Raw genomic sequence first — 14,394 nt, 5'->3', positions numbered from 1 at the left:
ATTTTTTTTTTTTTTTTTTTTTTTTTTATAACTTATGAAAGCATTACATTACACCACAAATTGGGGGAAAGGGGAAATATGGCTCAAACCCCTCATGGAGGTGGAACCTGGCCACATACCAATGAGCTACCTGTGGAAGCTCATATGTCAAAATTTCATCCTACTCCATTTCTTTTAACAATTGAAATTTGTCTCCATATCTTACTTTTGTAGGTTGTCGAGGCAAAAGTTCATCAGTTGGATTTTTCACTCGAACGCATATTCTTATCGTTGAAGCAGATTACAGTAAGATGTCTTCATAAATTAAACATCTTGATATAGTTTTAGCAACTATTCTGAGTAGAAACCATGTTTTTCTTTATGCAGCCAGATCCGCTCGCTGAAGCATTGGAGTCTGTGGTTGGTGATCACGATCCCATGGATGGAAGATTAGAATCAGCCGAAGTGGACACCGAGGTATTTGTACTCTCTTGTTAGTTAGTATTATTAATTCGATGCAAGTGATTGGTACATGGTGATTATCTCAGAACTTATCATCTGACTAACAATCACCTTTTGGCATTTATGAACGTTTTATATACATATCTGCTGCATCCTTAATTTCTATGCTATCTATATGTAGGATGAATATCAGTAAAGTACAAGAGGAAAATATCTCTTACCAGTGTAATTTTTCCTTACAAGTTCTATTTTTGGACAGTGGCCTGACGTAGAATCTCTCATCAACGAACTGCAAAATACTGAAGGTATTGAGGCTGTATCCAAAGGGCGATTTTTCCTTAGCCCTGGCTTGGCTCCAACCTTTCAGGTAAAACAGGGGAAATTGTTCTGGATCACGAGGATAGTATTAGAACTAAATGATTTTTACATTTTGTGGCTCATTATTCTTAGAGATTTTAGCTACTCCCATCTTATTCCCAGCTTTCATGTGATCTATAGTATTTCTGGTGAATGAGTATTAGCTAGTTCCTTGAAATTATACGGTCTTATGCACAGCTCAGTGTCTCAGATAATTTTCCATCAACTCTCCATTTGATGCAGGTTTATATGGCTTCTATGTACGAAAATCAGTACAAATTACTTGCTCGATCTGGAAACAAAATACAGGAGGTAAATATTCAGAAACATTACTGTGTTGCTAAAAACTCTTATGATGCTTGGGGTTAGAAGTCAGATTGTACAAAGGAATAGGTTATGAAACACTTGAAAATGTGGGTTTTAGAAGTCTTAAGTAGGTGTATGGCGTTGTTGAGATTAACATTCTCATAATCTGGTAGATCAAACATAAGTTTGACTTCTTAACCCTGGATTACATAAACATAAGCTCGACTCACGAGCCGAGCACCCCCTTTCTTCTTTAATCTTCAGACAGCAAACTGATTAACACTTCCAATTCGACAACTCTGTTTTAAGTCGAAATGAAGTATACTTCAACCTTCATCTGTTTAAACTCATGTAATCTTATAATTTTATTTTTGTATCCAATCAAGAATGGTATTTGAAATATGAATATGATATTATATTGTGCAGCTGATGGTTCAGACATCATTGGATAAAGAAACCGTGAAATCTGTCATCTTAACTTGCACCAACAGGGTACAGTAGCAGTTTCTTGAGTTTCAGAGGCATTTTACTGTGAAGAAAATTTTGATTGTGAAAAACACAGAAAGCGAGCAGCATTAGTTCTATTCTCTTCCAGTTTGCTTCACAGTGAGAAGAAGCCTTTGTAATTTTGCCCAAAGTCTTATCACTTGTGGGGAAGTAAAGGAACTAAGCTACTGTTGATTAAAACTCAACCACATCATTGTATTTAGAGATTGTTTGTAGCCTTCAAGTTCTTCCCCCTCATTCTGTAGCTGTGATTAAAGTTATACAGTTAAATATGTAATGATAAAAATCTTGAATTTTGATTATGGAAGAACTATTGAAATTTGAAATGAAAATTGATGTGACATGACCCATTCTTCTCGGTGGATATGAATGATATCAAATGAAAAGGATGATCTCTTTCACATGGTTGTGGATATATTTTAAATACCTATGATTGGGAGGGGTGAAACAAAGATTTCATTAAATAAAGTTTTAGATATTGTTTATAAAATTTGAAAGTCTAGCATAATTTAACGTAATTAAGGGGGGGAAAAAAAAAAGGAAAGAGAAGATTTTGTTAAGGAAAAACCAAACCCAGATGGGAAATAAAGAGATTTAATTAAAGTGACTAAGAAAAAGTAAATAAAAGAGACCAGGGTCGATCTGGAAGCCCTCTTACAGGCGTAAACATTGGTCTATTAAGAATATGATCAAGACTACTTAGACTCATAATTTCATTAACCTCAAATTTAAGTCCAAAATCACGGCTTTCCCTTTTATGAGTGTCTTGTCGGATTGGTGGATAACATCAGGGTTTTCATAGAGCCATGTGATTCTTCTTTTCCTTTGACGAAAATGCCATTACCTTTCTTACATTATCCCCACTCCACCCCGTCTCCTCCCAGCGTAGCCGCTCTCTTTGCTTCCAGCCACCTCCACAGCTAAGCTCTCAAGAAACTCCACTCTCCCTTTTTATATTTTCCATTTAAACTTTCACACCCGGATTCTTTTTTCCTGCCTTTTTGGACCTATTTCTCTCTGTTTCTGGCCGCGACATTGAGAGCAAGGAGGTGAAAGGGAAGAGGAGCAAAATGGGAATGGGAACTAGCATCTTTATCATCAGATGGATCAATTTTCTCACCATGGTATGCACGATTCCTCTTCATTTTTCCATTTTTTTTTTGTTATGTTTCAAAGATGGTGTTTATATGTTACATTGCTATGTGGACATTTGTTCTGTTTTTTGCTCCCATGTCTTTGGACTTAGTTTCACCCGTCGCATGTTGTGCAAATGAGGTTTTGTTTATGTCTTTGTCAATGTATTTGTTCAAGTTTCTTGTATGTTTGATGGGTTTTGCCTGCATTGCCTTTGAATTGTTTTCATATGTTCAATGAGTTTCATAATCCTTTTCTCTGTTGTGGGAGTTCATACGAGAATGAGTTTATGGAGCAGGGCTTTAAGCATTAGTTAACTATGTCTTAGCAAGACTACTTGGGTCCAGGATTGCTCATCTCACTCGGTATCTTCATGTTACAGCTTCTAGCTATTCTTGTCGTAATATTTGGGATATGGATGGGCACGCACCATGACGGCTGTCGAAAGTCTCTTACTCTTCCTGTTATGGGACTTGGTGGATTCATCTTTGTGGTGTAAGTTTTCAATTCTTGTAGGAATGCAATCTTGTTTAGTTCAGAGTATATTCTGTCTCACTCACCCAATATTGTTGTTATCAATACTTATGAACCAGGTCTATAGTTGGTTTTTTCGGTGCTCTTAAGAACAATTCCATATTGCTGTGGATTGTATCCTTTTAAATGTTTTGTCTTAACATTTGATGTTAATTTTCCCAATATTTGCTCGACCTTGACCTTCTGCTTGTAGTATTTGATCATGCTGTGCATTACGTTGGTGGGGATTCTGGTGTTTACGGTGCTGGCGTAAGTATATGTTTCTGAAGTAGATTCATTATCAAACCCATGATTGCAACCCTATGTTTCTAAACTTTAGCATATTGAAAAAAATTACATTTCTTTCTCACATGTCCTATTTGAATATGTTCTACTAGGTAAAATTTACGGCTTATGTTTCTATGTTTTGTGTACTTGTCAAACGATTCCTTCGATGCATTATGTCGGGATGCCTTCTAAATAAGATTGAGATGAGTGAAAGAAGGAGCTGGTGCGATCACGAGAGGCAATGCTTTTCAGTCTTCAGTGAGTGGATGACATTGTTTCCCTTCAAGGTTTTGAAACGCGTCTGCTAGGAAAACATTTCTATACGCTTATAAGGAATGTTTTGTTCCCCTCTCCAACCGATGTGGGATCTTACAATCCTCCCTCCTTAAGGGCCCAACATCCTCGTTGACAGACTGCTCGGTGTCTAGTTTTGATACCATTTGTAATAGCCCAAGCCCACCACTAGTAGATATTGTCCTCTTTGGGCTTTCCTTTTCGAGCTTCCTCTCAAAGTTTTAAAACGTGTCTGCTAGGGAGAGGTTTCCGCACTTTTGTTTCGTTCTCCTTTCCAACCAATGTGGAATCTCACAAATTATAAAGTTAGGCCATGAGATGAGAACTACACTATACTTAAACCACGGTTTCACTTTCATCTACTTTTATTTTCTTTGTTATCTTCACATGATCCCTTCAAGATATAAAAGGAAGTATCAAAGTGGACATCCTTAGTTATTCTCATCTTTTAGCCACCAAAATTACATGGCTCACACTTCCTCTTTGCGAATGCTTGAACCTTGCTTTGGTGTCTTCCCAGTTGGTATGTAGTTTGTATTGTTGTACTCTTCTTGAACCTAACGTAATTATTTGAATCCCTTTTAGGTTTATTGTTACAAACAATGGTTCAGGGCATTCTGTTGCTGGCTTGAGGTAAGTAACTTTGTTTTGAGGATGCTTAAGAGTAACTGGTGCTGGTAATGCTCGAAGTTCGGTTCTTGTTGCATCGACACTGATGTCTTTTCCCCTTTTCTTCCCATTGATGAGGTATAAGGAGTATCAACTACAAGATTACAGTACATGGTTTCTAAAACAGGTGGGTGCTATTTTAGTTTTTGCAGAGTGATTAAGATCATTTATTTCTGCTAATCTTGGCGCGCCATTACAGCTTAATGATACCGACAATTGGATGCGTTTGAAAAGCTGTCTCGTCAAATCTGAGGACTGCAATATTCTTTCAAAAAAATACAAGGTTCTTGTTTCGAGCTTGGACGATTTGAATATGAGACGATTTGAACTTTTTCATGAAGTCATTTTATTTGGCAATTTCAGACTCTCAAGCAGTATAAGTTGGCAAAGCTGACGCCAATTGAAGCAGGTTGTTGCAGACCCCCATCCGAGTAGGTGTAACTTTCAAATTCCTTGTTCGTTTTCTTATGTTTATATCAGCAATAAACAAAAGAAGAAACTAAATTCATGTGCTTTTCGCAAGGCCGTAAGCTATGCATTTGAATTCTTGTGACTGATGCTATCTTTTGGGCATCCTGATATGAATGATAGGTGTGGTTATCCTGCTGTTAATGCATCATTTTATGACTTGAGTTTTCATCCTGTCAATTCAAACCATGACTGCAAACTATACAAGAATTCGAAGGCAGTCAAGTGTTACGATTGCGATTCGTGCAAGTAAATATCTCTTGTGACGTTATTCTATTCATTCATCTCCGTTTCATCATCATTTGATTGTTTGATCATTCAGGGCCGGAGTCGCACAGTACATGAAAACAGAATGGCGTTTGGTTGCGATCTTCAATGTCGTTCTATTTGTTATCTTGGTAAGACACTTTCTGCTAGCACTTCCAGATCTTTTCCATTCCCTTTCTTTATTTCTTAACTCTTAGTTCCATTTCCAGCTGATCATCTACTTAGTTGGATGCTGCGCGAGACGAAAAGCTGCAAGTAATCGGTCTAAAGGATAGCGTGACACGGGTTGTGCTCGGCTGACTGCTTAAACATCAAAACGAAGCGTAATTCTCTTGCAACATGTAAGTGACCCCTTTTGGAAGTAAAATTTGTTAGCAAAAGAGTGCAGTTTGCCTTTCGTTGTCGCTGTCTTGGTCGTGTCATATTTGCAGCCATATGTTTATATGTAAAAGGTTCGTTCTTTAACTAGTAGAGTTAGTAATATTCATTCTGGTATCGAACTGTATTTCGACCATAAACCATTATTTTCCTTGCACATATTCAGTTCTCGACTCTGAAAATCGTCACCGACAGCTCATTCTCGTTGTTGTATAATCTATTGCTCGATTGGATGATATATGATCTATCTGGTTGTGTAAGATCTCACATAAGTTGGAGATGAAAATGAAGAATTCCTTATAAGAGTGAAAAATTTTTCCTAACGATGCAAATGACAATACGTAATGGGCCAAAGCTAACAATATTTATTAGTAGTGGTTTTGAGCTGTTACAAATGGTATTAGAGCCAGATACCGAGCGGTGTGCTAGCGATTATGAGATCCTACATCGGTTAGAGAGGAGAACGAAAAATTCCTTATGAGGGGTGGAAATCATTCCCTAATAGATGCATTTTAAAACCAAAGTGAACAATATCGACTAACGGTAGGCTTGGGCTATCACACTTGCTAAGGAATAACATGACTGATTCTTTGGGACCGTATCCGGGTATTAATTTCCCGTGCTTTGTAGGCAAACAAGCAGCAGAAGACATGGATCAATACTGCTATTAGAACTCTATCAGTGCATAGAGCATAAGAAAAGTGATCAGTGGGTAAAACGCAGCAAACTGATATAATCTTTACACAACAAAAGGAACACCTGCAAGTCATCTCCAACTAACTCAATACAAAACCAAACCAAAACTAAAACCAGACTGCAAATCTGAGATAGGAGTCTATTCTTTCAACCCCAACCCATCTCAACCACTGAAACATCTTAGTAGAGTCTTCGGGGTGAACCCGGAAGCTCGATATTTTGCTGCGGTCTCCTCGACCTTCAGACACTGTTCTCTTCGCTCGGCTTCAATGGTTGCTTTCTTCTCTTCCCCTTGCTTGTGAATTCCAACGATTCTGTTCTTCATTAGCTCGCCATACTCAGCTTTCTTCTTCTCCATTTTCTCCTTTCGTTTCACAAAAGACCAAACGCTTCAAAACTCGTATCGAAAACCCGAGTCTTAATCAATGAGAAAGAAGTATAGAAATGAAAATTTACCTCTAACTTCATCAGCTGTGCTTGTATTGAAGCTTTTTTGGTATTCTCCCAAGAATCAATAGCAGAGAGCCGTTTGTATGCCCTGATCCAAAGATTTCAAATACATAATCCAAAATTCAACAATGAACAAACTTTTCTATATCTTACCTGTTCTCTGCCTTGATCTTCTCACTCTCCTCCCATGCTTTGATCAATGCCAACTTCTTCTCCAATTCGACACGAGCCAACGCAACATCTAAGATCACAAAACCCCGTTCTATAGCAATTTCTTTGTTTCGTTTTCTACTTTTAATGAACACTTTCGAATATCTCGAACGCAAGAATCTTGCAAATGCTGTTGAATTAGAGGCAACCAGAAAGAAAATGGAGAGTTTTACCTCTGTCCTTTGGAGGAACAAGTTTGTCGGAATGAGGAGCTGAAACGGCTGTCATTTATTTTGTCTTTGTTAGACAAGAAATCAGCCACTAATACAACAAAAAATGACACGAACCGAATGAAGCACATAATTTGTAAGAAGAACATGTTTTTTTCTTTCTTTTAATGAAGAATGTGATTGTCACCATTATTAGTTTTGTGTCATTTTGCAGATTTATTTCCAAAGAGGACCAACAAATTATTGGAAAACAAATAAATTCGACACTGTTTTCTTCCCAAATAAATGATTATTGAGAACAACCAGACAAAAGACAATATATATATTTTATGTCTTGTAATAATTTACATAAATATTCAGAAATTAGGGTATACAAAAATTTCTAGACAAGGCAATAAAGCTGTGTAGCAAAAAAAGCTGATCAGTCATGGCACTCTTTTCCCAGTACATTCAAAAACCACTTTTTACTATTTTTTGGTTCAATAATTCATTTTTTTTTAATTAAATTGTAATTTGTAAAAAAATTGAATTGTGAATAATGATTTAAGTAAATAAGGAATTATTATTATGTAAATGTAATTAAAACTTTACCATATAATTTTCCATTTATTATTATTTTTGCTCGTTTCTTTTTATTATTATTATTATTATTCCTTTGAGGAGACGCCTATTTAATAATTTTTTATTTTTAAAAATTAAGTTTAAGAGATAAAAATAATTGAAACGTTTTTATACAAAATTAAATTCTATGCTTGATAAACAAAACGTTGAAATGAAGGACTTAAGTCTAGACAAGGATGCATTTTCCGGGAAAGTAAGATTTTCCCGAAAAGCCAAACACACACAAAAGAGAGGCAGAGTGTTGGATAATGTAGGGAATGATTATGGGTTTATAAGTGAGGAATACTAACTCCATGGTACGAGACCTTTTAGAGAAATCTAAAGCAAAGTCATGAGAATTTATGCTCAAAGTGGACAATATCATATAGAGTCATGTTCGTCTAACACATGGACAAGAAATGTGGGAAGAAAATATAAACAAAAACTTTCCGGGAAGGAGTGATTTTGGTTTTCCCAGAAACCAAACAGAAAAAGAAAAAAAGGAAGAGAAGAAAAATACCGTGAGGAATGAGGGAGTTGTTTTGAAGCGGCACTGGCGGCTGCGAATCTGGTTCAGACTCGTCGGCGCCGCCCATAACGTACTCCTTCAGCTTAGCCACGCTGCCTTTTCTTCTCTGCAAAACCTTTGTGTTCTTCGACAGAGAGAGCGAGAGAGAGAGAAGTTTGTGTTGGTTTGGTGGATTTGGAGCAAAAGAGTTTGGTCCTTTTTCAGTCACCACTTGGGCCTTCCCTAAATTACTACTTCACCATTCTTACATGAATCTTCCAATTATCCCGATAATAATCTTCCTACGTCATTCTATCTTTTTCATTACTCGTTACGTAAAAAAAAACATAATTTAGATATGAGCTATATCAATTATTCGATGGTATATTAGCGAGAGTCCGACCAGATCTACATATAACATACCATTCATATGCATTCATCAGTTAATAGTCAGTATTGAGACTTAGTAATAAACATTATTATTATGTAACACTATAATATTGTGGTAGTTGAATTCATTTAAATCTCGCTTTATATTATTTTTCAAAATTATAATTACACCACGTTCTTTTATAGGCTAGACGTAGAGCTTGTACTGCATTATTTTTTACATAAAAACCTATTTAATTGAGAAATTAATACTGGACATGATTTTTCACCTATATCTCAAAAAGAATTATTTACTTGAGGATCAAGATAAAAATAATAATAATAATTTATTTAGTTAATAACATATTGATATAAAATTAATTAATTTACTATAATTTATCAGTTATACGTTACTCAGAAGCATTTATTCATGGTTAATTCGAGGAATGTTCCGATGCATTGTGCCCACAGAACTATGAGTACACCTTCTCATCGAACGCGTTTGATCTTATTAAAATTAGAAAGCACAGATACTGACAAGTGGCACAATAGAGAAATTTCAAATTATTTAAATTTTATCACGATAATCGGAGTTTTTATTCCAAGTTTCCCACACGTTTAGCTTTTGCGTAAATGACCGATTTGTCCAACTCCTACCTACTCTTTTTTTTTTTTTTTGAATTAATAAAATATGTAATTTATCGATAGAAAGTACTTTTATTTTTCTACTTACAAAAAGTATTTTTAAATAATTCTTGGTTGTTAGGATTAATAATATAAAAAAACATGCCTTCTTTCTAGAATTTTGTAACCATAAAAAAAAAAAATATATATATATATATATATTCCAAATCTTTTGATTAAACAGATATAGAATCTTTTCGAAAATGAATGGCAATATCTAAATTAGTAACCAAGATAGAATTTTTTTAGATTGATTCGGGACAAGAAAGATATGAAATTGATATTACAAACAATGTTTTTCTATTTAAAAATTAAAAGCCGTTGGTAAAGCTAATTGTTATGTGTAAAATTTGATGACCGATATTCGAGTCCATACAAAAAGATTAAGTCATGAGATAAAAGAAAAATAAAATGATTTGGCCAAAGTCCAAATCCAACGTCGACCCAAGTGTCCTGCATGCTCCTAACTTGCCAATTAAATCTAGTTCGTCTTTATTTGATAATTTAGAAACATTAAATTTAAAATCCAAAATATAAATATGCATTATACCTTATTTTTGGTTAATTAAGAGTTTTTTAAGACACTAACTCCAAATTTAGAGTAAAATTATAATTTGTATAGAAAAAAAAAAAAAAAAAAAGAGTAGTGGGAAAGCGGTATGAAATTTGTTGGTAAATCCAGCTGCATGAATCTCTGCGGTTCGCTTGTTTAACCCAAAACATGGGACCATTGGCCCACGGTATCATATCATACCCCCAAACTAATTACTCATATAAATACTTCCTTAATCACATTTAATTACATCCTCTGTTCCTTCTTCTTCTTCTTCTAAATCTCCAATTTTCTGGACTCGTTATGGATGTTTTTATTCCCGAAGATTACGTCAATCGCCGTCGCATCGAGAAACAAGCCGCCGCCAAGGAGAGGCGGCCGGAGCTCATCAAAGGACGCGCCCTCCGGCCAACTTCCGAGAAGGAGAAGTCTGTCGACGCTGGAAAAACGGGATTCCGGTTGGGTCACACCGGCTCAGACAACGTGGTTTACACTTGCTTCTCTGCCTGAGATTCAGTTTCAAATTTTCCCTTAAAAACAGGGTTTAGTTTAAGATTAATTTATTGGTACCGTTAACAAAAGTCGAATTTAGAAAATATTTATATATTTTATTTGCTAATGCTAATTGTTATCCGTCTAAATTTATATTTAAAATATATATTACTTATGAGTTGCAATAATTTCAGACTGAGTTCTGATTTCAGATTTCAAAATTTTTTAAAATTAAAAAAAATATATATTTTACTACCAAATAGTTGGGCTTTGGGCCCATTAGATACATTGCGGACCCAATTCCTATTAATTGGGCTTCTCGGAAATTACGCCTACTCATTTTTAGATTTGATGCATATTTCTGACCATTATGCCCCTTATTATTTTCTTTCTTAACTTGCCTATTATAATAAGTTCATGTTTTCATTTTAATTTGAAAAATTATACTTTTTTTTTTTCTTAGGACATGGAACGGATATAAGACATAACCTTAGTAGGATGATATCAAGCAAGGAAGGACCTTGCATGCAATCACAAAAACATGTCAGGAGTAACCTTACATATGAACTCATATGATTATGACACGGTATTAAAAGAATAAGGATTGTCTAAGCTAAGAATAAATTTATTCGTGAGATTAAAAGAGTAAATGAATAAATGATTGTTCGAGAGAAAATGGTTGGGAAGTCATTTTGGATAAAGTGGAGAAACTAAGAATACGATACCATTGAGACACATACAAAGGTGTAGATTTATCATAATTCAAAGAAAAAAGAAACTTTAAATAAAAAAGCAAATTCTTGGGGTCCGACCACCTTCACGTGATCACATTCTCTTGTATCTCAATTTCTCAAAAATAATATATATAATATTATTTTTCCAATCTTAAATGATTTATGGGTTGAAGAAGAATTTTAGCACTTTATGAGATTTTAGATGATGGATTTGTCACATGGTGTGGAAATATAGGATTAAAAGCACACAATCTTACCAAACACTTCAACAATGCCCCACTTGCACATCTCAACCACAAACAAAAATGGTTTCCGATTATAAAAATCTCATAAAATTTAAATATCAAATATTTATGATTAACTTTTTTATAATAGAGTAGTATTGGGTTAGACTGTAACCCAATAAAAAAAACATCTAACTCACACACTAATTGAATTTTTAATTTTCAAAAAATTCAACCAAAATTAATTTATATAGCTGAAAATTAGACCAAAAAAACATGCGACTCTGGAAGGGTTAGTACGAGACAAAAGCTTCCAAAAACTTAGGATAATTGGGGTGGGGGGATAAATTGGACAAAAATATAAATTAAAAAAAAAAATCCCTTTTGTGATCTTTTTGTTTGGAGAAGCTATATCATAATCATGGACAATTAGTAACACATTCAACTGAAAAATCTCATATTGTCACATTACACCGAAAGAAATAAATAAAGTACACATTCATTATTTCAATAACAAATATAATGAAAATCATAGTCATGTGACAAAAATAAAGTTAAAAGTTTATACTTTTTTCTAAAAAGAATCAAAATCAAAATAGACGTAATTTTTGCTTGTGGATGAATTTTATTAATGGTTAAATCAATTAAGAAATGTATCGTGACACTCGAATAAATGAAGAGTTTAATAATAAACAGACCACATTTTAATGAAAGTAATCCTATCGATTGGATGATTGAGAAAGATATTAAGAAGGTAATTAGACACCCGTTAAATAAATTATTTTGGAAGCAAAAACGTTAATTAATTTATATAATATATTAGGTTTTTAGTGAGTGGAGGGATAATTTTATAATGGAGAATTATTGAAAGAGGCCCACTGAAAAGAAAATGGACCATAGGCATCAAAAACAGCCTTTTCTCTGAGTTACCCTCTTCTTTACACTTCCTTCAACATTCAACGTGGAAAAACAATTACCTATTAAGATGACATTATCACATGCAATAGTCTTACCAATATTTGTTACAATTTAATTAACATGACATTTTCACATCCAATAATTTTAATAACATTTATTAATCACCCATCCAAAATTTTAGACAATACTTTTTAAACTTAAATAAATATCTTAATTAATTGAATTAATATTAAAGAGGTTGAAACAATGAACCATAAATGATTCTTCTAAAAATTGGACGAATAAAACAAGGGCAAGAAATATTTAATAGATTATATTTTGCAAAATTTCACCATTTTTAAAATTATATTAGTGGTAAATTAGAGAAAGGAAGACAACAATTTTCCTATAGCGTGACAAAGGGGCATGTGCTTGCATTCGTATATGGTACAATTATATAGCCATAGGCTCCACTTGCTTTGCTTTTAATAATTGACATTGCTAGGTCCCTTTTCCATTAATTATTCCATTACCAAATTTGGGTCTTGCCTCCCCACGAGTAACCTTTCGCTTATTTTGGCTTTATATTTCAAGCTTAAAGAAATAAATAATTAATTATCATCTAAAATACTGACAGTAAAAAATTATAATTAAAATAAAACATGATTTTGATTACGACGTAAATTACAAAATGGGAATAAAATCCGTGAAGAGCGGATGACGTGGAGCTCTTACCGACAGGGCAAGGGTCACGTGGATTTCTCCGATTGACAATCCTGACCTTCTTAGTTCACGCTCCTCTCATGACTCTCTTTAAAGTCAAATGGCTGCTCCTTTCTCTTTCCTCCACCTATTATTTTATTTTATTTTATTTTTAATTTTTTTTATAGAACACTCCAACAAGAACATTCCCCCAATTTCGTAAACTTAAATATTTGTGACCATTTTTTCTCTAAATTCACTTGCTATTTTAATAAAAATTTAGTCTACCAATATAGTAGATCAATTATTAAATTAAAATTATATTGGCAATTTTATAATTTTAGCGTAATAAATACTATTACACGTCAACGTTAGTGAGTTGGCTTAAGACTGCCAACGAGGCATGGATTACTCTTCCCCGTGAAACTAAAATTATTATTCCCAAATCGTGTGCCTGTGATTTTCATTTTCTGTATTTTGTCTTGAGTTGTAAATATGTGAAGTTGTGGGGGCAAAAGCGTAAATGACAAGGGCTTCAAATCAATTTTGTCATTTTAAAAATATCACAAAATATTTAAAACAATTTCATTTAACGACCGTTGGAAACCGCTCCCTTACGTTACGTCCCTTCTGTCGTCGTCTAGTAAGGCAGCTTTTTATTTTTTATTTTCTTTTAAAAGAAACCCAACAACAAACAAAAATCAGAATGACCAGAATGCCCCATCTCTTTCTTTCCTATTTACATATAATATAAAAGTTACCCAGAATATCATTTATTTTTTATTTCCATAAACTTTAATATTTCTCATGCCCATTCAGATATTTATTGTTAGTTTTAAGCTTTTTTAAATTTTTTACAGAAATATACTAATTTAGTTTTGACAGTCAATTTCTATTTTTACTGCAAGTTAAATTTTTATTAATTTGGCCTTTTCTCCCTATATATATTTTTTTAATTTTAATAAAAAATATACGTATTAAATTGACAATACTTAATACTTATAATATAAATATTTTCATATTTGTATAAAGTAACTATGTTGGGTCATAGAGTATTGTAGAGTATTAAAAAAAAAAAACAAAAATTAAATATTCTTATTTTGGGAATATATTAACGTATATTATTTGTTTGTTTTCATAAGGTCAAGAGACAGACGAAAAAGTTGCAATTAAAGGAAGAAATATAGGGTTGCGCATGGGACAAGGAAATGAAAGTTGGCTCTCCTAATCATATCAATCCAAAAGAATCCTATGATATTTTATTATTTTATTTGTTTCTGTAAAATAAAATAGATAGATAAATTTATTAGGGATGGGGCCGAAGGCTCCAATAAATGGTACTGGAATTCCTTTTTAAATATTATTTATTATATTAAAAAAAAAAAACCTACATATTGTGACTTTTTGCGAGTATTTTATTAAATTATAATTTTGGATGGATGGGTGACAGAAGAAGCATTTACTTTTTTTTTTTTTTTTTTTT

At 33.6% G+C, this 14,394-nt stretch overlaps 3 protein-coding genes across 3 annotated transcripts in view; 2 read left to right on the top strand and 1 right to left on the bottom strand.

Moving 5' to 3' along the window:
• Positions 1 to 1,961, top strand: part of LOC111459810 — a 6,779-nt gene extending 4,818 nt beyond the window's left edge. The window contains exons 10-14 of the mRNA XM_023102883.1: positions 214 to 285; positions 367 to 456; positions 701 to 808; positions 1,042 to 1,110; positions 1,531 to 1,961. Of these exons, the coding sequence (XP_022958651.1) occupies positions 214 to 285; positions 367 to 456; positions 701 to 808; positions 1,042 to 1,110; positions 1,531 to 1,605 (414 nt within the window). The 3' untranslated portion in view covers positions 1,606 to 1,961. The remainder of the gene's footprint in view (positions 1 to 213; positions 286 to 366; positions 457 to 700; positions 809 to 1,041; positions 1,111 to 1,530) is intronic.
• Positions 1,962 to 2,404: 443 nt separating this feature from the next.
• LOC111459144 (tetraspanin-10-like) lies at positions 2,405 to 5,787 on the top strand. The gene is made up of 11 exons (XM_023101913.1): positions 2,405 to 2,735; positions 3,128 to 3,240; positions 3,339 to 3,393; positions 3,473 to 3,528; positions 4,426 to 4,473; positions 4,588 to 4,636; positions 4,709 to 4,792; positions 4,873 to 4,940; positions 5,101 to 5,226; positions 5,300 to 5,375; positions 5,454 to 5,787. Exons 1-11 carry the CDS (start codon positions 2,682 to 2,684, stop codon positions 5,517 to 5,519), a joined length of 795 nt encoding a protein of 264 aa, XP_022957681.1. The 5' UTR covers positions 2,405 to 2,681; the 3' UTR covers positions 5,520 to 5,787.
• Positions 5,788 to 6,268: 481 nt separating this feature from the next.
• LOC111459402 (remorin-like) overlaps positions 6,269 to 14,394 on the bottom strand; it is a 15,502-nt gene continuing 7,376 nt past the window's right edge. Inside the window, exons 2-6 of the mRNA XM_023102287.1 lie at positions 8,269 to 8,499; positions 7,152 to 7,199; positions 6,922 to 7,009; positions 6,775 to 6,856; positions 6,269 to 6,682 (exon numbers count right to left, since the gene is read on the bottom strand). Coding sequence (XP_022958055.1) covers positions 6,482 to 6,682; positions 6,775 to 6,856; positions 6,922 to 7,009; positions 7,152 to 7,199; positions 8,269 to 8,344 — 495 coding nt within the window. The 5' untranslated portion in view covers positions 8,345 to 8,499 and the 3' untranslated portion in view covers positions 6,269 to 6,481. The remainder of the gene's footprint in view (positions 6,683 to 6,774; positions 6,857 to 6,921; positions 7,010 to 7,151; positions 7,200 to 8,268; positions 8,500 to 14,394) is intronic.

This window comes from Cucurbita moschata, unplaced genomic scaffold (assembly GCF_002738365.1).
Source record: "Cucurbita moschata cultivar Rifu unplaced genomic scaffold, Cmos_1.0 Cmo_Scf00022, whole genome shotgun sequence".
NCBI lineage: Eukaryota > Viridiplantae > Streptophyta > Magnoliopsida > Cucurbitales > Cucurbitaceae > Cucurbita > Cucurbita moschata.
Note: the sequence above shows the minus strand (reverse complement) of the source record. Positions and strands in the feature narration are given on the sequence as shown.

Excerpts from the sequence above, each read along its gene's own strand:
- LOC111459144 (XM_023101913.1), top strand. The coding sequence starts at position 2,682 with ATGGGAATGGGAACTAGCATCTTTATCATCAGATGGATCAATTTTCTC. Across the intron at positions 4,474-4,587 it reads CATTCTGTTGCTGGCTTGAG|GTATAAGGAGTATCAACTAC; the intron begins GTAAGTAACTTT and ends CCCATTGATGAG. Across the intron at positions 4,637-4,708 it reads GTACATGGTTTCTAAAACAG|CTTAATGATACCGACAATTG; the intron begins GTGGGTGCTATT and ends GCGCCATTACAG.